Below are 27,900 nucleotides of genomic sequence, written 5' to 3'. Positions count from 1 at the left end.
ATGCGGTAAGTACTAATTTAAATGTATAACTTTTTTCTCAGTTTAAATGTCTTGTTATTTTCCTTAACAGTAACATTGGGAGTTTGTAGCTTGTTTCTGTACTAAGTACAAAGCGCTAGATATGTCTAAGACGATTTATAAGTTATCAGTCATGATATTATTATTATTATTTTTTTCAGACAAATAAGTTACTGAGCAAACAGTTTACTCTAATCACACTGTCATGAGTTCAATATTCACACTCTGTTACACATAAACTATTTCTCATTGTGAATGTTCTGAATGCTGATCAAATTCAATTTGATAACTTGATATGGACAGTCTAGGTAGATTTTGGAAAATACTTTTACATAACAATTGTCTCAAAATGGTTTAAATGGGTAATTTTAGGCGAAACGATTCCGATCTTTAGTGGTAAATGGGTTATGATGTTCAGCATTAATGTGTTGTTGATAAGGATGTCCTTTCCAGTAAATTCTCAGTATGCTAGAGTCTTGATGTAATTTGATTCTGACACACAGCACAGATTTCTATTGATTCCATCAGACAGACAATGGCTAAATATGACCCACAGGGAGGTAAAATATTTGTCATGTAATATAGTCACAGATAAAGGATCATCATCATTATTCCTATGCAATCAATCAATCATCTTTATTTATATAGCGCTTTTACAATCACGATTGTGTCAAAGCAGCTCCACAGTGTCAAACAGGATAACATTGCAACAAAACCAAACCCGGCCGTACAGTCTCTCTGGAGAAAACAGCGATGCCATCAGCTCATCTTAATTTATCATATAGCGACAATGTTGGCAGATCTGTATTATAGTTTATAGAAATAATTAAAACCTAATTCATAAATGGTATTTGTATAACTAGTTGAATAACTTTGATCATAATTTTAGTGTCCCCAACTGAGCAAGCCAAGCCAAAGGCGGCAGTGGCAAGGAACCAAAACTCCCTCAGGGCATGATGGAGAAAAATAAACCTTGGGAGAAACTAGGCTCAGTCGGGGTGCCAGTTCTCCTCTGGCCTATTAACACATTGATTATGATGATTTGAGTATGATTATTAGTATTGGCAACCTTACAGGTCAGAAATCATATTAAATCGGGATATTCATAATTTCAGGGTATCACGAAAGAGACGGGTTTATTTAGGATGGTGCGTCGATTACACAAGAATATGAATACATGAAAGATCGGAATTATTGCACCGGAGACAGGTTTTTTGAGCATGACGTGCCAGTGAGGAGACACCAATTGACACGGACTCAGCAGACACTCCAGGATGCGATGGTCATGTCCAGGCGCAGGTCCACCATCCGATCCGGACACGGCCCGGATCCGGGATAAACCTCGGGATAAACAGAGAGACTAACATTTGCATAGATGCCACACTTTTTATGATGTAACGAGTACATCAGGTGTTATGGGAAGTGTTCCCAGTTCCGGCTGACTTAGGCCCCATTTAGACTGCATGGTTCAAGTGACCCAATTCCGATTTTTTCCTCTCATGTGGCACAGATCGGATATGACATGTGAACGTGTAAGCAGTAAAAAAACGCATGAATTCCGATATCCGCAGATTGGATTCAGGCCTCACTCATATGTGGTAATAAATACGATATGATTCGAATGCTTGCATTACCGTCTGCCATGTAAGCGGTCAAATCGGATATCCCCCAGTAAATGCGAGTCGGAAGTCATTGAAAAAAGGACGAATGACGTCAACTCAGGTGGACACAAACTGCGATCCAGTGTTGCCAAGTCTGCGGTTTTCATGTGTTATTTGGCTACTTTAACACAGTTTTGAGTTGCAATTGGACGGGTTTTGTTGTGAAAACCTGGCAACCCCGTCAAGAGCTCTCCTCTTTTTCTCCGCCTTAAGAGAGAAATGTTTTGCCGACTTTGAAGATGCGTGGAACAGTGCAGACAGCAAAACATTGTGCAATCATTTTGTCTGCGTCCATTGCATATCGCGCTGTTTTACTTCCTTTCACCGGTTAAGAACGTCTTGGGCTGTTTTCCCAGTGTACAGTGTAAATGCAAATATCGCATACGGGTCGCTTTTGAAAAGATGATGTAAGCGGTTCGTCAAAAAAATCGGATATAGTCACCATATCGGAATTGTGCATCAAGACCTGCAGTGTAAATGCAGCCCTAGTTAATGCAGCCTAACAATCAGTCAATTGATTTGAATAATGAAAGTTAAAAATGTTCTATGTGTATGCCATAGTAAAGAGATGTGTTTTTAGTCTAGATTTAATTTGACAGAGTGTGTCTGCTTCCTGAACAATGCTAGGAAGACTGTTCCAGAGATTAGGTGCTAAATAGGAAAAGGATCGACCGCCTGCAGTTGATTTAGATATTCTAGGTATTATCAACTGGCCAGAATTTTGAGACCGCAATAGACGTGATGGAGTATAATGTGTTAAGAGCTTGCTTAAGTACTGGGGAGCTAAACCATTTAGTGCTTTGTAAGTAATAAGCAAGATTTTAAAATGTATGCAATGTTTAATAGGGAGCAAGTGCAGTGTTGACAGAACTGGACTAATATGATATTATTTCCTGGTTCTAGTAAGAACTCGAGCTGCCGCATTTTGGACTAGCTGGAGTTTGTTTATTAAGCGAGCAGGGCAACCACATTAGAATAATCTAGCCTTGAGCTCATGAATGTATGTACTAACTGTTCAGCATTTTGCATTGAAAGCATGTGCCTTGATTTAGATATATTTTTAAGATGATAGAATGTGGTTTTTACAGATGCTAGAAACGTGGGTTTCAAATGAAAGATAAGATCAAAGAGCACACCCAGGTTCCTTACTGACGACGAGGGCTTGACAGAGCAGTCATCAAGTGTTAGACAGTATTCTCGGTTACTACTTGTGGAGCTTTTCTGTCCAATAATTAAACATTCCGTTTTATCTGAATTAAGTTGCAGGAAATTACTATTCATCCAATTTTTTATATCAGCTATGCATTCCGGCACTATATTAAAGGCACTATTCATGTTGACTTCTGTTACCAAACTTGAGAAAGAAATTATACCAGCCATTATTTAATATAGAACCTTCCAAACATACTCAAGCCAATTAATTAACTCATATTTAGGGAACTATGCTATTGTCAGAAATAATATAATCTAAAATGTATTTAAAGCAAAAGCAGAGATGTTGACAATTGTTAACAATACCAGAGATGACAAAATAGTGTAATAAATTGCTGCTTCTAAAGCAGTAGGATGACTTTGTTTGTGTTTTGTTTTTTTGAGTCTAATAACGTTCTTTGGATTTGGAATAATTATGTCCTTTGAGCATGTTCATCCCTTTTTGGTCTCATGAAATGAGGTTTAGGACAAAGTAATCTCAATTCTGTTTTGTTATGGGTAAACTGGTTTGACTTGATAGATGTAACTATATAGATATAAAGATATACACACATATAGGTAACCGGTAGAAATTCACTTAATTACTCACACCAAGAAGCTGTGAAACATAATCAAGGATAAAAAAAAAATGCATATATATATTTTTTTTTTTACAAAATAATGTTTATGAGTTTCATTTTGTGTGCATCTTTTGAGCTGATGTACTAGTTTAGTCAATCAATTGAAATACACAAAATGTGGCTTTTGTGTATTCTGAGGAAAAGGTTTGGATCAAAATGCAAGCAAAACAATGACACATATGGTCATTGAAAGCCCACAAAAGCTCACAGAATAATTAACTTAGCAGTGATTTGAGTCGCTCCATTGCTGAAACTCATTTGCTGTGTTCACTGACTTTCTCTGATTCTCCAGCACTAATGTCATAATATTATGTTAAGGTCATTTTTTGCGTCTTCATATTTGTTGACCTTCTCTTGCAGGAATCTGCTGCTGTACATTTTGTGCCTGTGTACTATGCTCAGGTACACAACTGCAGGTGAGTAACCGTCAATATCCGAGTCTTGACTGATCAACTCACAGCACAGAATAGAGTCACTTATTGCCAGACTTACCATTCTCTTATCATTCTGTCTACACAGCTGCAGATCTCAGTGACTGTGCAGCTGCAGGAAGTATATGCCACACCAATGCAGATTGCTTAAAAACACGTGAGGAGAAGTTTGTCTGCATATGCCAAATGGGGTACAGGGGCAATGGAGTGCAGTGCCAGGACATTGATGAGTGTTCTAATGGTCTACACAGCTGCCATATAAAAGCAGTCTGCACAAACTCTCTGGGCAGCTACATCTGTACATGTCAGAATGGCTATTCTGGGGATGGTGTCCAATGCCAAGATATCAATGAGTGTCAAACTAATAATGGTGGCTGCCATGCCAATGCCCTTTGCACCAACAGAGATGGAGGAAGAGACTGCAGTTGTAGGTCTGGTTTCAGTGGAAATGGATTTCAGTGCACTGATGATAATGAGTGCACAAGACCAGGAATCTGCCACTGGAATGCCACTTGCACCAACAACCCAGGATCCTACGCATGCACATGCAATACTGGCTACAAAGGCAATGGAAATTATCTCTGCCTAGATATTGATGAGTGTTCAGAGTCTCCTGGTGTGTGCTCTGCTTTCTTTGGGTACAGAGGTTGCAGGAACCTGCCAGGATCCTTCACTTGCCTCTGCAACAGTGGCTACCAAAGCAATGGACAGACATGTGAGGACATCAATGAATGTGAAATCAACATCTGCAGCTCTTTTGCTAATTGTACAAACTTGCAAGGCTCGTATCGTTGTACATGTCCTGAAGGATTTGTAGGAAATGGCTTGGCATGCGTGGACATTAATGAGTGTGAGAGAAAGAACAACTGTGACCCCAACGCAATATGTACCAATTTGCTTGGAAGCTACCAATGTTCATGCCGCTCTGGCTTCCTAGGCACGGGTATAAGTTGTACTGACATTAACGAATGTGCTGGTAGTGTCATTTGCCCAGGCAATGCTGCTTGTGTCAATACACCAGGTTCATTCTTCTGTGACTGTGGTAAAGGCTACAACTTTATTCAAAACCAGTGTCTGGATGTGGATGAATGTGCCATAAAATATTGCAGTCCTTACTCCTCTTGTGATAACTTACCTGGGTCATTCATCTGCTCATGTCTATCTGGTTTCGAAGGTGATGGATTAATATGCAACGATATCGATGAATGTGCCATAGGAAAGCGGTGCCATGTTAATGCACAATGTATTAATGTACCGGGGACATACAATTGCAGCTGTATGGTAGGATATACAGGGGATGGTGTGTTGCAGTGCACAGATGTGAATGAGTGCCTTGTGGATAACGGCGGCTGCAGAAATATATCAACATGTGTCAACAGTAAAGGCTCTTTCTCTTGCATTTGCCCTGTGGGCTTTCAGCTAGTCAATCGTACCACCTGCCAAGACATAGATGAATGTCAGCAACCTGAAAAGGCATGTGGCACCAATGAACAGTGCTCAAACATGGAAGGGTCATTTGCATGCCAGTGTCAAACAGGCTTCAGTCGGATCAGGGAGGATTTAGAATGCTCTGATATTAACGAATGTGAAGATCAGAAACGTTGTCACGAGAATGCCACTTGCTTGAATTTACCAGGCTCCTTCTCATGTACCTGCAAACAAGGCTTTTCAGGAAATGGTATAACATGTCAGGATATAAATGAATGTGCAATTGAGAAAAAGTGTCATGTGCGTGCCGATTGCTACAATTTTCCAGGAGAATATTTGTGTAAATGCCACCAGGGCTTTACGGGAGATGGTCTCACCTGTACAGACGTGGATGAATGTAGACTTTCCAATTATACTTGCCCAGACATCTCTGTATGTGTGAATTCCCCTGGAGCATATGTTTGTTCTTGTCTGAATGGCACAGTAGCATACAACAACACCTGTGCCTTACCTAGTCGTGAATGTGATCCTGCCTGCCATCCAAATGGACTTTGTCATCTTTCGTCTTCTGGGTATCAGTGTGTATGTGATTTGGGATTCGAAGGGGATGGACTCATTTGCTCAGACATCAATGAATGTGAAGAAAATGTGTGCCCAAAGAAAGAGACACAGTGTGTCAATAAACTAGGATCTTTTGACTGCATATGCAAAGTGGGTTACACTCTTAATGGAACAGAATGCATAGGTATGTGCAATTCATATGTGATTACAAAATAATTTATATTTTCATGAGCCAAGGTCATGGGTTCAGTTATCCATAAAATGTACACAGTATATAATATGCATAAATATATAAATATTTACTCTATTTATGCTGCACTTTAAGCACTTAAGTCATTTGGGATAAAAGCGTCTGCCAGATGCCTTATGTAATCTTTCAATCTTCTCTTTTCACGTTATATTCTTTTTCCAACCTCACAGATGTGGATGAATGTGAATCTGGAGTCAATAGCTGCAGCAAGTTTGCACAGTGTGTCAACACCATTGGGAGTCACCTGTGCTTCTGTCGCAATGGCTTCACTGGGGATGGAAAAAACTGTTCTGGTAAGTCTTTCTCCCTTTTCAAAATTAATTTGTGCACTTATTTGCTTGCTTGAGGACTCTCTTCTCAGTCTTTTAGGGATTTTTTTTTCCTGACCCTGTCCCATTTTGGATGACTTATAGACATTAATGAGTGCCAATCCCAACATGGAGGATGCCATCCAGCTGCCAACTGCACTAACTCCCCTGGTTCCTACAAGTGTACCTGTCCCTTTGGAATGACTGGGTCTGGGTTTGATTGCCAAGATGTGAACGAGTGTAATGAAAACTCAACGTTGCCTCATAACTGCAGCCTTCTCGCCATGTGCAACAACACAGAGGGCTCCTACATTTGCAAGTGCATGGAGGGATATCGGGGTGATGGGTTTACTTGTGTGGATGTGGATGAGTGCTTGCAACCTTCAATCTGTACAAACAACATGACCTGCCAAAACTTTCCTGGGACATATACCTGCACATGCACCGTTGGTCTGGTCTATGATCTGGGTACCTGCGTGAATGAGACAGACTGTAAGAATGTATCCAATGCATGCAACACTCATGCTAAGTGCAAATACATCCGTGGGTCAAACTATTGCTCCTGCATTGATGGGTTCCTTGGAAATGGCAGAGATTGCCAGGATATAGATGAATGTTCACATAAAGGAGCTTGCCCAAAGTTGTCCAACTGTTTCAACACAGAAGGGTCCTTTCATTGTGACTGCTGGGAAGGTTACCAGTACAATGGGACACACTGTGAAGACATAAATGAGTGTAGTGTAGGAAACTTTATTTGCCCAGACAACAGCACATGCTACAATATAGAGGGAGGGTATAATTGTTCATGTAACAAAGGCTTCCTCAGCTTCAACAACTCTTTCTGTTTAGATGTTGATGAATGCGCCACAGGCAAAGCACAGTGTCCAAATGCCTCCAGCTGCCAAAATACAGTAGGAGGATATTTTTGTGAATGCTGGGATGGGTATAAAGGCAATCAGACAGTCTGTGAGGATGTCAATGAATGCTTGAACATGTCTGCATGTTCAGGCCCCAGTATTTGTGTCAATACTAAAGGTTCGTTTCTGTGCATTTGTGATGATGGATTCTCCTCCAATGGTACAAGTAGAACCCAATGTGAAGACATAGATGAGTGCTCACACCCAAAGTTTGGGCCACTCTGCACTAATGGGACTTGCATTAACACAGTTGGCTCATTCCACTGTGTTTGTGACATGGGTTTCTGGAGCAATGACACTAGGTGTCTTGACATAGATGAGTGTTCAGATTCAAAGAATGAATCCATATGTCAACCTCACTCTACATGTGTCAACATCCCTGGGTCTTATAAATGTAACTGCAACTTGGGTTTCTTTCTAAACAGAACAGAGTGTCAAGACATTAATGAATGTCTGGCAGATGACAGTCCATGCACTGCCAATGCTGTATGTGTAAACTCAGTAGGGTCTTTCCAGTGTCCATGCGCTTCTGGTTTTGAGGCATATGGCCCAAAGTGTACAGATATCAATGAGTGCCTTATGAACAGAACTTGTCGTCCCGATCAGGTGTGCATCAATAAACCTGGATCATACCGGTGCTCCTGTCCACCAGGACATCATGAGGAAAATGGTACCTGCATAGACAACAATGAATGTGCAAATAACACTACCTGCCACCCCTTGGCAAGATGCTGGAACACAGTGGGGTCTTTCACATGCCAGTGTCGCTTAGGTTATGCTGGAAATGGGACGTACTGTAAAGACATTGATGAATGTTCCACATCGACCTTGCGTTGCCACAAATCAAGCAACTGCATCAATACCCCTGGGTCTTATGTATGTGTATGTGCACCAGGTTTTATTGCATTAGGGTCTCTTTGTGTGGATTTAGATGAATGTCAGTCCAGTAGGGGTGGATGCCATCCTGCTGCTACATGCTACAACTCTGTAGGTGGGTTTCAGTGCAAGTGTGGCAATGGATGGGATGCCTCAGTCAGAAATGGGAATGGATTGGGTGGATGTATAGACCGGAATGAATGTCTTTCACCTGACATATGCTATAGCAAAAGAACATGCACCAATTTAATAGGATCTTACAGCTGTGCCTGCTCTGCCGAGGATACTGACTGCCCACAGCTGCCACAAATGGGTCGGGTATTTTATTACAATCAAAATAATGTACGCAAAATTATACATCTACTGTATATTTCACATTTCTTTCTCTCTCTCTCTCTCTCTCTCTCTCTCTCTCTCTCTCTCTCTCTCTCTTTATATTTTTTATATATATTATTCACAAATCACAGGAGTCATTTAATAATTAAAGAAATACAAATGCACACTCACTTTACATAAACATTGCAGTCATAGCAGGACTCCCTCTTAATGTTGCTCCTTTATGTTGGAAGTTACTCTGTTAGGGTGACCGCCATTTTGATAATCATCCAACCAGAGTTAATAAACATAAACTTAAAACAACGTCAAACTAATTTTCCAGACAGAGAACTCCACATATTTTTGTTTATTTTTTTGCTAGTCAACCTAATTGCACCTTTATTTTTTTACATTTTTGGTGACCAGATTGTGTTTTTATGACATCTACCAGCAGTGGCTAACTGCCCATGCTAACCAGCCAAACCTTTTCCCCTTTGGGTGCACTTTGTATACATTTTTACAGAAAGTTCCCTGTATCCATTTGGAAAGGAAGCAGGTGATGCTGAGCTACCAATTACAGTGGCAGATGGAAATTCTCCATACATCATTCCTCCTGCAGGCTTTCCATTCATGGGCAAACTATATGACCGATTATTTGTAAGTGTGCACAATTAACTGTTCACATTTGAATAGCAATTTAATGCTGAGCAGGCTAATCTGAAATGTCAAAACTAACATACCATATTTGGCTCATGAAACATTTTAGCTACTAACAGTTAGCCTCACCTCCTTTCACGTTTTAAAAATGAATAGAGTCTTGATATGAACCTTTTCAGTTTTCAGATAATGGCTTGGTGCAGTTCCAATCGGTCAGTGAGAATGAGAAACTGTTGCTCCCTGCTCCATTCCCAGGGGGTTTTAATGGAAATGAGGGTCTTCCCATGTTGGCAGTGTTTTGGGATGATGTTGACCTTACCCTCGGAGATGGAAAACTGCTATACCAGGTTATCATTGCAATTAATAATGCAAAATTTAGCTTAGAGCTGGTATAATTCTGTTCTATCGGGTGGCCTGTTTCCCATGCTGGGCACCAGCAAACCAGTAGCCACATTCTATGCTGGTCCCAGCATATAAAATATACCATATTCTGTTCACCAGCAATGCTGGATTTTTCAGCAGGGTACCATGATGGAAATCTTTTTCATAAAAATTCTCATTTTCTGTCCAACAGGAATACAGTCTGCTCAATATATCTGACATCTATGCTGAGACAGTTTTTAACCGAACAGCACAAGAGGTTAGCAGATTCGAGACTCAAAGGGGCAACCCCCCATTTATTCCATCATGGATAGTGAAAATCACATGGGATCATGTTTTGCCTGTGTCCTATCAAAGGATCAACTTGTCTGAGGTGAGTGTTATATGAATGAACACACACTGAGTAAATAAGTGTAACAGTAGCTGTAATTAAGGGTGTTTGCCACTGCTAGCATCACTATTGTTTTTATTCATTTTGCTTATAGTTGGAGGGATCAGGATTTGAACAAACTAATCCTAAATCTAAGTATTCATTTAAACTCTTACACCTTTTGTACTACGGACATGAAGGTTCTGGTTGACATAGCTTGTTGAGGAGAGGTGTACTATCATTCTTCTAAGCAAGCAATCAGATGTATTAGTTTTGCCTGGAAGGTAATACAATTTGTATAACATTCCTTAAACTTGTAAGATATATCAATCCAATAAATAATCTATCAATCTAAATATATCATATCTAATAAAGTTATATCATATCTAGAGGGCAGAATACCATAGAAACTTTGAAGAAGAATCTTTTGACTTTAGCCATAAAGCAACCATAGCTGACAGAACACTTATGCAACCACACCTAGCAACATTCTAGCAACCAATCACAAACAAATTTAAAATTACATTTTAAGGCAAATAAGGAAATAGAAAGGCAAAGTACAGAACACAAACATGCAAAGTTATTTCAGGCAATAGTGAAAAACTTGTGGTTTATAGTCTAATCTTACAGAATATGAAAGCCACATCCTTTCTCAGTCTCACTAATTCCTGATATGGGTAATACAATAAATGCTCTATTTGCACCTGATATTAATTTACATTTTGGCCAATTGGATCACAAGTATATGAGGGAGAAAAATTCAACTATACACCTGCTGCTTAAAGCCATCTCTTTTGTCCACTTTCCACCACTTCTGTCTCGGTTTCTTCATGAGGCGCATAACAGCCGCAAAGTGGGTGCTCATGAGCACCCCTCTTTAAGGTTAAATGATGAATGGGACACCCTACAGTATTGTGGACTTAATGGACACATGCACGCAATGGCCATTGTAAGTCTCCAAGACCGAAAGTGTATAAGTGTGCCATTTGGGACAGGTCCTTAGAATTGCCTTAAAGGGGTCATTTAATGGTACGTGCACTTTTACAAGTTGATTGTATGTAAAATGTGTGTTGGCACTTGGCAGTGCCTGTACACAATCATCCTATATCCAAGGTTTTTTTTAATCTCCTTATATGTTTTCCATTGTCTCAAATCAAGCCGTTTGACTGTGTGACGTCACATGTTTGGACGCCCCTCCCACGATTGTTAACTGACAGCAGTGTTTCAACACAGACCCGACCTGGGTCGAGCAGTCGTCATAGTCCGTAATTGTTGATACATTGGAGAAGAAAGGCATTTATGCGATTGTGGTGTTCTGTTCTTGGGTGTAATAATGAACACAGCAGTCATTCTGATGTTCCTAAATCCGAACCGCTGAAGACGCAGGGGCTGAGTTTTGTTTCTGAAAGGGAATATCCCCCCCAATTAATGTCAATGCTTTCATGTTTGCGCGAACCGTGAAGCATTTCTCACCAGACTGCTTTATAAACGAGGGTCAGTATAAAGCAGGTTTTGCTAAGAAGCTACTCCTGAATAAGGGATCAGTACCAATGATTCGTGTTCCTGCTGCACCTCCAGAAGAAGTGAGTGTAGTTTGAATTGCTTGCACGCTTCACGATAAATGTGGCTAAAGTTTACATGGTAAGTTACATTACGGCATGCTTTCTATGTATGACGTTCTCAATATAATTCACAATCCCACTTTATAATGAAAAACACATTATGGTTATTGTGTTATTACAAACTGTGTATGCTGGTGAGAAAGTTAACGTGGATGTGGTTCTAGATGGTTTTACTTTTGTAGACTTTTGTAGATGGTGTCTGTTACTGTCAAAAAAAAATTGTGTTGTAACAGTTATTCACACTGCATAGATAACGTTAAGCATCACTGACAAGGCTACATTTAAAATTTGTGTTTTCTTACAATACTAATGAGAATTTTTAATTAAAGTATATTACAAAGTTTTCATTTAGACACTAAAGAATCATATTAACTTGTACAAAAATTGCATTATATGACCCTTTTAATGTAGTATTTATTGCGCCCGAATGTTGTTTTAGAATATTACTTGTACAAGTTCTGTTAAAAGACATATCTATTCTCAGAACAAACATAAAAAACAAACACATCAGAACTACTGTATATAAATTCTATTCACATGGGGATGGGTTTGTAATTTGAGTTTGTAAACAAACAGGGTTTATAATCTCATTAATTTAATACGCTACTCTACATAGGAAGAACCCTGTTTGCAGACACAAAGCTGAAGCGGACTAATATCGTCTTGGTTTTGTGCAAGGTTTACATGAGGTAATAAGCAGGGCAGCCAGAATGGAAATCCCAATGGCTCTCCCACTAGTATCATAAATACATGCCTGCTGAAGACATGTGCTACATTTTAATATACAGTATACTGGTTATTTTACAATTTAAAATAGTCTAGAAAATCCAAACAATATTTGTTGAAGAACGCTGAACGCATAATTTAGTAGTAATCCAGTGTACATAGGTGTGTGATAGGATGACTATTTTGGTGGGACTCTGACCTACCTGCTTGTGGGTTTATGTATAGTACGACCTTTGTTCATCTTCGGAACACAAATTGCAATATTTTTGTTGCTTTATAAAATTATTGTAGAAGCACTGTAGCAAGTTTTTAATTTAATTAAATTTATTTATTTTTTGCTCGAAATAAACTTCAATCAATCAATCAGTGGGCTTATTAATGACGTCTTTAGTATCTTTTATGGGTCTTGAGAGAGGAAATGTCATTGCTGCCAATGGAGGCCTTTCAGAGCTATAGGATTTCAACAAAAATATCTTAATTTGTGTTGCAAAGATGAACAACGGTCTTACGGGTGTCAAATGACATGAGGGTATGTACTTTTTGGGTGAACTAATCATTTAATACCAGGTGTAAACATGGCCAAAGAAGCCTTAACCCAGGATGCAAACAAAATGGAACAGACCATGGGGGTCTTGAGACACATTTTCTGAATTTGATAGAAAAAAAAAAATGACACTGAAAAGCAGGTTCTTAAAAGCTCTTCTTAGTAATGATCATCCTAATGTCATCCCCAGACCAACACCTTCCAGAGCATTCTGACCACGGATGGACTACGTTCATTTGCTCTCCTCCGCTACAGTGACATGAACTGGGGTCCAGGACAGAGGACCAATCATAACGCTCTTATAGGCTACACTGATGGCAAGAATAACTTCCATAATGAGATTCCAAAGCCCCCAAACAACCTGTTTGGCCCAGGAGGGCGCTATCGTCCCCAGACTGTCACTGGTAACACAGGCAAACTGGGGCAGCTGGTGTATGACTTGACAGGATCTGATGAAATCAGCTCGGATCCTCAGAGGCAATGCCAGGTATGGGCCTTCAACGAGCCCGATCCTAAAGAATGGGCATTAGGTCTGGCATCATGTCCCTGCACCCGTGTTCAGGCACAGGAGGACTTGGCCTTTGGCCCTGAGACTCTACCATCAGAACAGACCGCACGTGTAAAGGATCTGAGAGCTTTTAGATGGGGTGGCAGCAGGGGCCGTGTATTTCAGTCCATCCTTTTTAACAAACAAAAGGCAGGAAAGAGATGCGTGTATGATCCAGAGGGCCCCCTGCTGGCTGGATACAGTGAACGGTTCTTTACTGAGGACAACACACAACAACATATAGGTAAAGCCATTCCAGATGTATTTTAATTTTATGAAGTTTGCGAAGGCATTGTTAGTTGAACATATAATTCAGTCATACCTGATTTATTTCTATTGATTTGATCTTTTTCATGCTGGCTTTGTTTCTAGTCAAGGATCTATTACCCTTCCAGTGGTGCTGTGTTCAATCCCCACTGTGTAATGCCTACTTGGCTAAGAGACCACTAGATCGGTGCCAAGGGTATAGCTGGAACAGCGCTGATAGCAGTATACCTGGGAACAGGGGAGCACCAGGCATTGGTAAGGGACCTAGATACAGATTCTGTATCCCTTATACTCTCTGTATCCATCTAGCTCTCTTATGCTACCAGGGGTGTATTTGATTTGATTAGGGATCCTTACAAAATTATGTAAAAGTATCTGAAATGTAATCACAACTATATTACTGATCTGCCCACATTGTCCCTGTATGATAAATTGAAATGAGCTGATAACATCACCGTTTTCTCCAGAATGACTGTACAGCCGAATCAAATTTTGTTGCAGTATTTTCCTGTTTAACACTGTGAAGCTGCTTTGAAACAATCATCATTGTAAAAGCGGTGCATAAATAAAGTTGAATTGACTTGACTTGACAAATTAGTGACGTCAGTTTAAATTATTATCTGAATTATTATTACTAGGCACATTATTACTAGGTTGATTTGACGGGAGACACACTGCATGGAGGCCCAGGACTGATTATTTGTCTTAGCCAATCATGTTGACAGGAAAAATAAATAAACATAATGTAGCGACGGCAGGTTTAGGGAAAATAGCGCAGTAAATGTACCGATACAGCCCTTAAAATGTATTTAAGTAAAAGTAAAAGTACACTGTTTTTAAACTACTTAAAAAGTAAAATTCCTGAGAAAAACTACTCTATTACAGTAAAGAGAGTATTTGTTATTTGTTACTTTACACCACTGGTAAAGTTATTCTAAATGTAAAATAGGGCAAATGAGTATGCATAACCATTATTGTACCAATACTTTATGCAATATAATTTTCTTTTTCCAATTTGTTTATTTTTACACTCCTAATAACTACTGATTGATTTAATTTAGAAATAAATAATTTATAGCTGATGTTGACAAGGAAGTAGCTTTAAAAATTTCTGTTCCACTCTCTTCTTTCATCCAGGCATGGTATACGGAAGTCTTCACTTTGTCACCTTTGACGGAAGTGAGTATACCTTCAAAGCCTTGGGTGAGTATGTCATAGTTCGTCTCTCCAGCAGCACAGGATCAAACATCTTTACCCTGCACGGACAAACAGCTGCTCTAGTGGTCAACGGGCAGCCCAAACTTGTGCCTGCTCTGGTACGATTAGCCGCCTTCTATCAGGGTGCTGGAAAGGTGAGTTTGACCTTTGAAACATATAAAATGAGATGAACAATATGTGCATAAATGAATTAGCCACAATTTAGAGATTATAAAATTGTTTCTTGAAAGGTGGAGTGGAGATGTGCTGAATCTGGAGATGGTCTTAAGGTCTTGGTTAATGATGTGGTCACTCCTGTGTCTGTTGGTAAGAAAGAATTGCAAGGTTTTCAAATGATAAGGTGAATAAATAACATGGTTGTCAGTTAAATACCAGTTGAAGTGCTGTATGTACATTTTTTAACCCATTTTCAGTACCCATTTCAACTACTAGCAATCATTCTTACATACAGCATCTTTCAAGTATTATTGCAGTTTTCAAAAAAATGTATGTTGCTGTTTTCCATAGATTTGATTTAAGTCATCATGCCTATAAAATAACACAACTGGACATACTATGCATACATCATGGAATGCATTTTACGTTTTGAAGTTTCCATGCTTCCAAGCTCTTTCCTCAATGTTTTTTCCTAATTGTCAAGTACAACATATCCCTTAAAGTCTTAGTTTTGAAAATAAATTCTGGTCGCACTTTATTTTACAGTACATGTACTTTCTTTACAGTGTTCTTATTTAAGAAAATACTGGGTAATATAAGTCAACTACATGGTTTAAGGTTAGGTTAAGGGTAGGTTCAGGATAAGTACCTAGTTAATACACAGTGATCACTATAATAAGTACATAGCATGTGTAGAGTGCTACTGAAATTCTAACAGTATACATACAATTTAGTAGTGTGAGTGTGACTGGTTGTGTATAAAACCTGACCTAAAAGACCACATGAGTAGGTACCTCTTTTAAATAAGTAATTACTTTTTGAGCATTAAAAATGTTCTATATAGTATTAGTGTGTTTATTATGAATGTAATCTGGACGTTCTACAACCCGAATTCCAGAAATGTTGGGACATTTTTTAAAATTTGAATAAAATTAAAACTAAAAAACTTTTAAATCACATGAGCCAAAATTTAATTCACAATAGAACATAACATAACACATGTTTAAACAGAGAAATGTTACACTTATCCCAAAAAAAAAAAAAAAAATCTCCCCTCTATTTCTCTTTTCTTCTTCCCTTCTCTGGTTTTTGCTACTCTGAGTAGTGTACAAATCTTGATATTTAGGACATGTTTTGCGTTTCTTTGCCTATTCTTGACGGATCACTTCCTGTACTCCTGAGTTGTAATTCGCTCTGGATAAAAGCGTCTGCTAAATGCATAAATGTAAAATGTAATGTAAATGTAACTGAGATCAATTTTACACTTATCCACTGATTGAGATAATTTCAAACTTGATGCTTGCTACAGGTCTCAAAAAATTGATACCAGGGGCATGTGTAGCATCTCCTCTTCTTTTTAAAAAAGTTTGGAGATGTCTGGGCATCAAGGTTATAAGCTTTCCAGCTACTAAAGAGTTTGCAATTGTCTTTGACATATTTTTTTGTTTAATTATGCACCAAATGTTCTCTATAAGTGAAAGATCAGGCCAATTCAGCACCCAAACTATTCTACGACGAAGCCATGCTGTTGTAATTGCTCTAGTATGTGGTTTTGCATTGTCCTGCTGAAATACACAAGGCCTTCCTGAAATAGACGTCGTCTGGAGGGGAGCATATTGCTCTAAAACCTTTATATATCTTTTAGCATTCATAGTGCCTTGCAAAACATGCAAGCTGCCCATACCGTATCGACTTATGCACCCCAATATCATCAGAGATGGTATTTTGAATTAAACACTGATAACACGATGGAAGGTCTCTCTCCTCTTTAGTCTGGAGGACATGGTGTCTGTGATTTCCTACAAGAATATCAAATTTGGACCTGACTGACCATAGAACACTTTTCTACTTTGAAATAATCCATTTTAAATAAGCCTTGACCCAAAGGACACAACAGCACTTCTGGACCATGTTCAAATACGGCTTCTTGTTTTGCATGATAGAGCTTTAGTTGGCATCTGCAGATGTTATAGTTTTGTGTTTAACGACAGTGGTTTCTGGAAGTATTCCTGGGCCCATTTAGTAATATCATTATGTAATTTAGTAATTTCATTGACACAATCAGGGCGATGAGTGATGCAGTGTCATCTGAGGGTCCAAAGACCACGGACATCCAAGAAAGGTCTTCGAGCTCTGTCCCTTACACACAAATTTCTTAAGTTTCTCCTAATTTTTTGATGATGTAGATGAGATTTGCAAAGCCTTTGCAATTTGACGTTGAGGAAGATTGTTTTTAAAGTATTCCACAATCTTTTTACGCACGGTTTCACATATTTCACAGCCTCTGCCCATCTCTATTTCTGAGAGACTCTGCTTCTCTAAACTAGACGGGGTAAACACGATTTTGACGCTCAATTCGCAGCGTTAGACATAGCCTTTAAAGCTTACCATGTTACAGATCTGATATCACTTAATTCATTGCTAGATGTTCTTGCTTTTTCAGCCATTTGTTGCACCTGTGCTAACTTTAATGAGACCAGTAGCAGGCATCGAATTTAAAATGAGCTCAATTAGTGGATACAAGTGTAAAAATGTGATAGGCCTATGTCATCTATGGTCTATTGTAAATAAAATATTGGCTCATGTGATTTGAAAGTCTTTTATTTATTTATTTTATTTAAATGAATAAAACGTCCCCACCTTTCTGGAATTTTAGTTAAGCAATGTTTAGGGGAGAACCGAGGCGAAAGTAACGCGGGACGGAAGTAACAATGCGATTTTCTCAGAGCCCTGACTACATTTGCATTCCAAGCTATGACAGCACGTTCAGCACGCAAACTTTGATGGATCTGCCAAAAATCATGTTTTTTCGTCATCGTTTCCCGCGGTTGGGTCCGAAATATAGTTTTCGAGTAGGAAAAGTAAATTACTGAAGCGGTACTTTTTTTCTAATTACAAGTTGTGTTTCTTGTTTCATGTGTCACAGTTATGATCACTCTACAGATTATTTATAACTGTTACACATCCTGCATGTTTGTCTTTTCAGAGTTTTTCAGTATGAAAGTAAATCGTGTTTAAATGTCAGGACTTCCTGTCGGGACGAAAGTAACACTTGTTACTTTTGTCCCACTCTTATATATATATATAATGCTGCTAATTTAATTTTCATATTGTTCATATTTTTGTTTTGTCAGGTTATATTTGAAAAATTTGATTAAACTTAAAATTGAAAATGAAAATGTAATTTTTTTTTTTTTGCAAAGATAAAGTAGCTACAAAATATGTTTGCAGTAACATATTAACAAGGTCATAGTCAGGTATATTTAATAAAAACAAGAGTAACACAAAACAACCTAGCTTATATTGTTGTGTTACTTTTGACCCACCTGTGTGTTACTTTCGTCCCAACTGATGGGGTCAAAAGTAACAATCTGCATCTTATCTTCAATGTAAAATTATACTGTAGTCGTTCTGCATTTGTACAAAATACCACACCTGCTATTGATAGACCACACTTGTGAGTTATTGACCAGAGCAAATATATATCTCTGTCTAAAAATGTTCTTTTAAAATTACATTTTTCTGAAAAATGGTACTTTCGCCCCTGCTCTCCCCTACCATGTTATCATTGTCATATGCGAACAACTAATGGGCAGTTGCGTTAATTCACTGCCATTCACAAATCATCTTGTGGAATAGTAGGCCTTGTGGAATAGTAGGCCTAGAATCTTGCTCAAAAGAGCTGGCCTTCCAGGTACTTATCACTTACTGTGTTTTATGAATAATGTGAATTTGCAGACATTGTTTTTCACCTAGTAGTTAAGTTTGCGATTTGAGATGCAGCCCTTATTTTAGTTTTAACCTAGCGCCCTCTGCTGTTCTGACAGGAGTGATACATATTGATGAGCGAGGCTTTGCAGTGCGCTGTACCTCTTTGAGTCGCTGTGCAGTGGTGTATACCGAGGGCCTGTACGTGGTCGTGTGGAGAGGCGATGCCGGGAGGCTGACTGCACTGGTGGAGGTTCCTCAGAGGTTCTACAACCGTACACTTGGTTTGCTAGGCCACTGGAGCTCCAACAGAACAGATGACTTCCTGCTTTCTAATGGCCGCATGGTGCCTTCTCTAAATAACAGCATCCCCTCTGAACAGAGTCTGCTTCCCTTCGGACAGTCATGTGCGTGTACTCTTCAGCTAGTTCAGTATTCGTGAGAATATATGAAATATTGTAGTAACTGCAACTTGATTAAATAAAAAATAAATAAATGAAAACCTAATATACATTCATCCTTTTTAAATAGGGCGTACCACAGCCCTGTTAGAATCATTATTTAAATAATCAAAATTCATGAGAAATGTCTTTGGGATCAGGGGCATTTTATCCTTCACTCTTAGAAATACAGGTTCTAAGGGAGATTTTGTAGCAATGCGAAATATAGCAATGGCATTTTAGTTCCACAAAGAACCTTCTTAAACAGTGAACAGTTCTTATCCATATTTTTCTTAGTGTGAAAAAAAAAAAAAACTATAAAATTGAATTGAAATGTTACATTGATATTCTTAATGGAACCATATATCCCATAATACAAAACAATTACTTTTAAGAGTGAGGAATCATAATAGGCCATTTGGAAACTAGGTATTCTTAAAGTTATAATTTTAGTTTCACATTAGGATCCTTCAGATTTGCTTCTGAATTATAGGGGCGGAAATATGTATACAGAGTATATCCATTTAAGATTTCTTGACTTTTTTTGTCCTCACAGGGGCTGTTCCTGCTCCAGAAAGTCTTCTGTTTGCAGAGCCTCCTAGTAATCTATTCAGTCCCATTATGACAGAGCAACTGATGTCCTCAGTGAGCCCAGATGTGCTGGCAAAACACAGTCTGACCTGCCTGGGCAGCATGCAATGTGTGCATGACATCCTAGCCACAGGAAGCACAAACCTCGGCCAGGATGTTCTGAAAGACCAGCAGCAACTTCAGAACCGGATGCAAATTTATGGTTAGATGGTCATCCACGTTAACTGACCTAATACACAAACATATCTTAACCTGAATAAAAACTTGCCTAAAGTAAAAATATGCACTACCATTCAAACGTTTGGGGTTGGTAAGTTTTTTAAATGTTTTTTTAAATGCGTATGCAAAAATACAGGAAAAACTGCAATATTGTGAAATAGCCTATTATTACAAATAATATTAAGATAAGCATTTTCTATTTGGAAATAATGTAATTTATTGATATGATGGCAAGGCTGAATCTTCAGCATCATTACTTCAGTCTTTCGTGTCACATCAGAAATTATTCTAATATGCTGATTTGCAAATCAAGAAACATATTTTCCTCTTGATAGTCAGAATAATTTTTCTTTTGTTCCTCCATTCATTGTGTCTATAGGGCTTTTTAACAAAACACCCTCCCTCTGCTTGTTTTCAACAGGTACCCTGCCACCCATTGTGACAGAGCCTACTGTCATCACGTGTAAGGTCAATAGTACAGTTAGAGTTCAATTCAAAGCCCAGGATCCAAACAGAGACCAAATCACATTCTCCCTGGCCTCACCACACTCTACACGGGTCACCATCGGCAGCAGTAAGATTTACTGCAAATCATTCCATTTTTTTAAACTCAGTCTACTTACAATGTAATATGCAATGTCTGTGAGATCATTAGTTTTTAGTTTTTTAGTTTAGAGCTTTATTAATCCCTATGGGGCAATTCATTCCTATCAACTATCATGGTGCTTCACATAGACAACACTTATCCTGCCTTCACATGCTATCGGAAATGTAATAATTCCCACTCGCCCAAGTCGTGATTACGAGCTCATCGCATTCAAATTTTAAAATGGGAAAACGTTCATTCGTCACAATTTTTACCTAGGAAACTCGTATTTACAATAATTCAGAGAGCATGTGAAGGCAGCATTAATATTCATGCATACAAATATTCTAAATATATAAAATACATAATAGGGAAAAAAAAAGTTACCATAAATTAAATAGTTAAATATCAGTTATGTTTATTACATAAACAAATTGCTTCAGGCAATTTTTTTTTATTTATAACAATTTGTGGAACGCCTGATTGTCCCTAATCGCTGGCTGAGGGGCATCTATGCAAAATAAAAATCCAAAGGGTGTTTTATGCACCATCCTCAACACTTCATAATGTATTCTTGTTCATAATAAGATGCAAGACTACAAACAAGAAAACCTGTAATTTTTGAGCGTGTTAACAATACCTTGATGACGATTTCTGTTCTTAGACAATAAACAATAGACAATAAAGTTAATAGGCAATATTGTTCATAGACAATAAAGAAAACCAACATATGAAAGAAAAAGACAGAATGCTTTCAACAAATTAAGTATAAAAATACCTGAGAATGGGTCTCTGTACAATAAAAGAGTTAAGAGAGTATTTAACAGAAACAGTTTTAAGATGTGTTAGATCTCTCTTTATCCTCTTTTAACTCTTATACTTGTAAAACATGGTGCTCTACATTTTGGATCATTAATATTTTATAATACTATTCTTTTTTTGCGTCCCAAAGGTGATGGTATTCTCGTGTGGTCTCCTTCCGGTATTCAGCCACTGAATCTGACAATTCAAGTGAGCGATCAGACATCAAGCTCCGTGATCACCCCTGTTCTGCAGCTCTGTAACTGTATGAATGGAGGAAGCTGCCAATACAACAGCGTGGCTGAGAACCTTCTTCTGGGAAAGTTTCAGGTACACAGCACCTTTAACCCTGCACACAGGTACAGCAGCTACTTGTTTGCAGAGAAACTTTAGCTTTATGCCATGACCACTAGGGAGCATATACTATATTGCCAAAAGTATTGGGACACCCCTCCAAAACATTGAATTCAGGTGTTCCTATCACTTCCATGGCCAAAGGTGTATAAAATCAAGCACCTAGGCATGCAGACACGTCTACAAACATTTGTGATAGAATGGGTCACCCTAAGGAGCTTGTACCAGGACCAGTAAGGGACTGGAACTAAAATGAACTCTTAATGCGTTAGCTCACCAAGACATTTTGGACAATTTCCTGCGCTAACTTTGTGGGAACAGTTTGGGGATGGCCCCTTCCTGTTCCAACATGACTGCACAAAAAAGCAAAGAGAAAAAAAATTGTATTTTACAGCTGAATTTAGCTACAGCTTTGTGCAGAATGTACAAGTCCGCAAGTGAATTATATGTTATTCAGTTGTGTACAGTGGTGTTGAGGGTAATTTGTACACACAGACTAATGCTTCCTAATCATAGACACACATGTTTTTCTGTATGTATACATCTAGGTTGTGGCATGTCTTTGTCCTCCGGGTTTCAGTGGGAAGTACTGTGATAACAGAACAGATGTGTGTAAAGGCAAACCCTGTTTTCCTGGTGTGGAATGTATCAGACAAAGAGAACCAGACCTCTTCACATGTGGACAGTGCCCTCCTCCGACTGTATACAAGGACCAACAAGGATACAAGTGCTTTGAAAATGGTCAGTAGTTACTTTAAACGGCCTACTCAATATATTTATTTAGCTATTTCTCACTGCAACATCTTCAAATGCAGCTAATCCAGTGAGATTCTAGAAACGGAATGCCTCTTAAACATGTTTTTTCTAATTCTAACTCTGTCCCACAGACTTCTGCCTCCCTCCGTTCCCCTTCCCCTGCCATGAGATGGCAGACTGCTCCAGCACCGGCTACAACTACACATGTAAATGTAAGCAGGGCTACACTGGCAATGGAAAAGAGTGCACAGGTATGCCACATGAAAGCATAGGCCCACATTCATTCTCTGAGACACACTTGCATTTAAGTATGTTTTATTCTACCCACAGATATTAATGAGTGTCTGGACCCCGCAGCCTGTCCCAATGCTAAGTTTGAATGTGTGAACTTGCCGGGATCAGTGCGGTGCTCATGCCGTTATCAGAAAACCAGAGATACTGATGGCTGTGGTAAGTACTTTTAAAAAGGAATCAATAATAATTCAATAATCATAGTTTCTTGACTCATCAACACAACTCAAACTTTACATTTATCATACCCATAAGGTGATAGAAGAAACAAACATTTTAAATCTTTACATCAGTTTAAGCAATAGAGGGCATGCACGTGATGTCATCTTTGGCCTGAGTGCCTGAGGTTATGCCCACTGAATGGCAAAAGACATTCTGCGTGAATGTCGTAAAAAACACGCAAAACATCTAAAACTGGAGCGAGGTTTGAGATTGACTGTGGAAACAGATTTTATAAGAAATCTGAGGTATTGTTTACAGAAAGCTGTAGAAAAGAATAGCAAAGGATCACTGCAATTCACAGAAATGACTGAATTCCAAACTGGGATTTGTTTATATATATATATATATATATATATATATATATATATATATATATATATATATATATATATATATATATATATATATATATATATATATATATATATATATATATATATATATGTTTATTTATATAAAGTTTATATTAAAAAAAGTCCTGGCTAATTCAAGCTTTATAATAGCATTGATTGTGGCTCCATAAAATTAAGATTTTGAAGTCCATCTGAGTAAAGTAAAATGTAAAGTGACTGCAGGATTCTTAATGTGTGTATGTTTTAAAGGTTCACAGTATAGCAGTGGCTATTTAACAACAGAAAGTGCAGTCCATTTCATGACTGAAGGACTGTTTGTTTTATGTTTAATACAGTTAAGCTATTTTCTATAAAGCAGTCCAATAGGGCATGATGGACAAAAATAAACCTCTCATGAAAACCAAAATGAGCCAATATTTGGCATGACATTTCAAAAATTCTTACTTTCAACATTTGATATGTTATCTATATTCTATTGTGAAAAAATATGCTTATGATATTTGTAATTATTGCCTTCCCTTTTTATTCACAATTTATACAGTGTCCCAACTTTTATGGAATCGGTTTGTGGGTTATACCGTTTTTACATCTATTTAAACACTTTTGTTTTACTTTTTTATTTTAGGTGAATCTGCTAATCCTACAGGTAAGACTGTGTATATTGATTTACTTTTAATTAAAAAGAGATATTAAAGAGGCCCAAAGAGATATTAAGAAGCTGTCAAACATTTGAACTAATTTCAGCTAACTCAGCTATCTATCCCAACATCGTCTTAATCTAGGATACGTCGTAGTGTCGCACATATTTCACTAGTGTTCATGTTCTATTTTCAGATGTCAAGACAAAAATGTAGAACTTGATATTTTAATGAGAGCAAGAAAATCTATGGCAAGAGCTCTGCCATTCTTTTCCTCCTAATTATTATAAGACCACAGCCCACAGTATAAAAAAAAGACATTTATACTGCACATTTGTGGTTTGCTCTCCCCATTTCATTTACGATATATCCCATGGATAATTCAATGGAATGCACTAAGAATCTTTCATTTTTTTTCTCCCCAAATCCTCACATCTCTTTCCAGGATTTTTTTCCCGCTGATGCTTTAAAATATAATTGTCTCCCCTTTAAGCAGTGTTTACTGGACATTGTTCAAGGGAATGAACATTTTTGAATAAGGCAACATATGTTACATAATACAAACATATATCACTACATTGATATTAGCACATCTGTGATACTTTTGCGGAAAGAATCAAGCTTTTAGGGTTATTCATTGTCTGTTGTAGTAATTTGTTAATACTTTTACACTTTTAAATTCCTTTTAATGTTTAATTGTTGAAGGGTGAGTATATGTCATCTCATTGTACCCAGTTCAAAAAAAAAAAATGCTTATTGCATTCATAGAGTGAACCTTTTGCTGATTGTTTACAGTTTAATTTAAGTTATTCCCATAATTTACACTGTCAAGGGGCTTTTCCAGGACAAAGGTGGATAGTGCTTGTTTTAATATGCCAGTAGGAAAACTTACATCAGCATCTATGAGCAGAAGTGGGTATCAATGAATGTACAGTATACTATTATCAAAAGCAGACTCATGAAAATCCTCCTTTTTGGCAAATTACACCTTGGGTTTCATATTTTAGGAAAGACCAACATCAATGTATTTTTTTTCTAGGGTGGAATATTTTTAATGTGTCCATGGGCTGGAGAAATCAGGAGCCTGGACAGGGAGTAAGTAAGGTCAGTGCATGGATCTGAATAATCAGATAAATTATTAGATCATTTCAAAGACATGGCATGTCATTAACACTGCAGCTCAGATGAACTTCAGCTGTTCTTAGTGTTAACATTTCTGCATTCTCTGCAGCTGGAAAAGATCCTGTCACAGGGTTTCCAGAACAAATTCTACAATGCTAGTGCTATAGCTCCTGATTCAGCATCGGCAGGCGGGATGAACGAGTACAGGATCAATGTGTCCAGTGACACGCCGCACTGGTACGTCATGGACTACCTTACCAGAGTCAGTCAGTACTACGGCATACGTTCAGCCTATGTGGAAGGTAAGAAAATGTACTAAAATATGTTATTTTCACTTAATTCACAGCTCTATGGAATACTTGATTGGTCAATCACAACATTATATATTTAGTCAAACATGCTCGTGTGATCAGACCTGCCATTCAAACATAAATTCAAACATGAATTAAATTAATTAAATTCATCAGTTCATCAATGAATTCAACAAGTTTGTTGTGAACATTGACGTTAAAGGGGAATAGTTCACTTTAAAAATAAAATTACACAATGATTTACTGACCCCCAAGCTATCCTAGGTGTATATGACTTTCTTCTTTCTAATGAACACAATCAGAGTTATATTAATACACATCATGACACTTCCAAACTTTATAATGGCAGTGATGGGGTTTATTTTGAGTTTAAAGATCAAAAAAGTGATCGAATTGCTTTCATTTATGATGGATGGATTTACTTTTTTGAGCTTCAAACTCAATGGACCCAGTCACTGAAGGATTTGTTTTCTTCATGAATGAATCAGATTTTTTTGATTAAATCGTTTGAGTGAATGTTTCAGTGACTCACCCATGAAGATGATCAAATATTTTGATTGCTGATTGAATCAGTGTTTTTGAATGAATCAGTGAGTAAATGTTTTAATTACTCACTCATACTGTAAAGAAAATCACTTATTTTGTTCCTGAATGATTCAGTGTTTCAACAAAATGATGATACATATGATAATGACAACATGGCGAATGCACAATGTATTGCATTTAAACTGCACTCATTTATACTATATTGAACATACTTTTTTTAGTGGTCACAAATTAATTACTTATTCAAAATAAGAGAGTACTTCAGAGAGTATTCGATTTTGAATGCACCCATTCTTTCATGTTTTTGAATGAATCGCTTGAGACATATTGTGCTTATAAGTGATTAAGGTCTACTCCTTGACTTTAGACTTTGTATTCCTTGTTTTCTTTAGACCTTGATGAATGCAAGACAAATGAGCATCCATGTTCAAAAACAGCCCAGTGTGTAAACACCTACGGTGGCTACAGGTGTGTGTGCAATGGCACGGATCTAAATAAGGATTCTCAGTCATGCAATTTTGGTAAGAGCATCACCAAAAAAAGAGTGATCAGGCACACGTGAGTCCGGTTATTAGATTTTCATTAAAATAATGAAATAATTTCCCTGCTCCATTTCAGATTTGAATGGCTATAACCGCACAGACGCCGGTGCTAAGACTATGGGAGATAAGAAGTCATTAATTTTGGGGCTGGTTCTGGGCATCGGTATCCCCCTCCTACTGCTGCTGTTATTGGCGGCCCTTGCCTGCTTCTGCTGCTGCACACGAAAGAAAACCATGAGTGGGGAGTAAGTATTCTGATCACACAATAAATGACACCATGTAGGATTTGAAGATTAGTACTTGCATTAATATGATTAAGCATATAAACAAACTCTCTCTCTCTCTCTCTCTCTCTCTCTCTCTCTCTCTCTCTCTCTCTCTCTCTCTCTCTCTCTCTCTCTCTCTCTCTCTCTCTCTCTCTCTCTCTCTCTCTCTCTCTCTCTCTCTCTCTCTCTCTCTCTCTCAAGCATTCCTCACCTGCTGCCTGAGTACATGAATGTCAACCCTCCATTCAACTTTGATGACCCCTCCCTGCAATATATCACCCATTGCAGCCCACGTATCCTTGACAACCTCCCACCACAACAGAAGCGTCGATATCGATAACACAGGGCCCAGTGCGCTTGTATTGTCTGGTTCATCCAGCATCAATGCAGATGCAGTACATTTGTGTTTAAAGAAAATTCCAATATTATAATATTTAAATTAAAAAGAGACTGCTGACTTTTGAAGTCCCATGTGAGAGTGAAAGAGTGCCAAACACATGCAGAAAAGAAACATGGAGCGATCTGTGAGAAACAAGCTCTGCTGAATTATTGGCCCAGTTGAAGAGAATAATTAATGTGAAAAAAAGAAAAAAAGAAAAAAGGCTTCTGTGGCACTGACCTTAAAAAAGAAGTCACAGTTTGAAGATATTCAAATATGAGAAGATATTTAGAGAAAAATAAACCTGCTTTAGGACAATTCAAATTCAAGGTCTGGATGCATTATAGTAATGGTAAATGGTAAATGGACTGCATTTATATAGTGCTTTCAACAGCCCCTATGGCCATCCAAAGTGCTTTACATTTTTGCCTCACATTCACCCATTCACATATTGTTTTCCAGAAATAATGGTCAATAATATCTTGTACATAAATTAATGAATGCCTGTTGGAAGCAAAGCAACTTAATGTATTATGTCAAATGTTTATGTATGTACAAACATATGGCATCATCAAACCCATTTAAATATCGTAAAATACTTTGTATTGGTTATGATATGTATACCCACTAGTACTTTTCCTTAAATAAAATTGACAAAAATAACCCTTTTAAAAGTACTGGACGTAAAAC

At 37.9% G+C, this 27,900-nt stretch overlaps 1 protein-coding gene across 1 annotated transcript; it reads left to right on the top strand.

The window, feature by feature from the left end:
- On the top strand, nucleotides 1–27,722 carry si:ch73-105b23.6 (uncharacterized). Its single transcript, XM_067420990.1, has 24 exons — nucleotides 1–5; nucleotides 3,872–3,927; nucleotides 4,031–6,115; nucleotides 6,352–6,474; nucleotides 9,121–9,254; nucleotides 9,434–9,601; nucleotides 9,829–10,008; nucleotides 13,088–13,688; nucleotides 13,817–13,966; nucleotides 14,849–15,063; nucleotides 15,160–15,235; nucleotides 18,913–19,200; nucleotides 19,790–20,026; nucleotides 20,465–20,617; nucleotides 21,582–21,760; nucleotides 22,333–22,525; nucleotides 22,672–22,791; nucleotides 22,871–22,990; nucleotides 24,032–24,052; nucleotides 25,084–25,148; nucleotides 25,276–25,468; nucleotides 26,416–26,544; nucleotides 26,642–26,810; nucleotides 27,033–27,722. Exons 1-24 carry the CDS (start codon nucleotides 1–3, stop codon nucleotides 27,169–27,171), a joined length of 5,799 nt encoding a protein of 1,932 aa, XP_067277091.1. The 3' UTR covers nucleotides 27,172–27,722.
- Nucleotides 27,723–27,900: the final 178 nt, after the last annotated feature.

The sequence above is a fragment of the Pseudorasbora parva genome, chromosome 17, assembly GCF_024679245.1.
Source record: "Pseudorasbora parva isolate DD20220531a chromosome 17, ASM2467924v1, whole genome shotgun sequence".
NCBI lineage: Eukaryota > Metazoa > Chordata > Actinopteri > Cypriniformes > Gobionidae > Pseudorasbora > Pseudorasbora parva.
The sequence above is the reverse complement of the archived record's forward strand: the minus strand, read 5'-3'. Positions and strand labels throughout refer to the sequence as shown.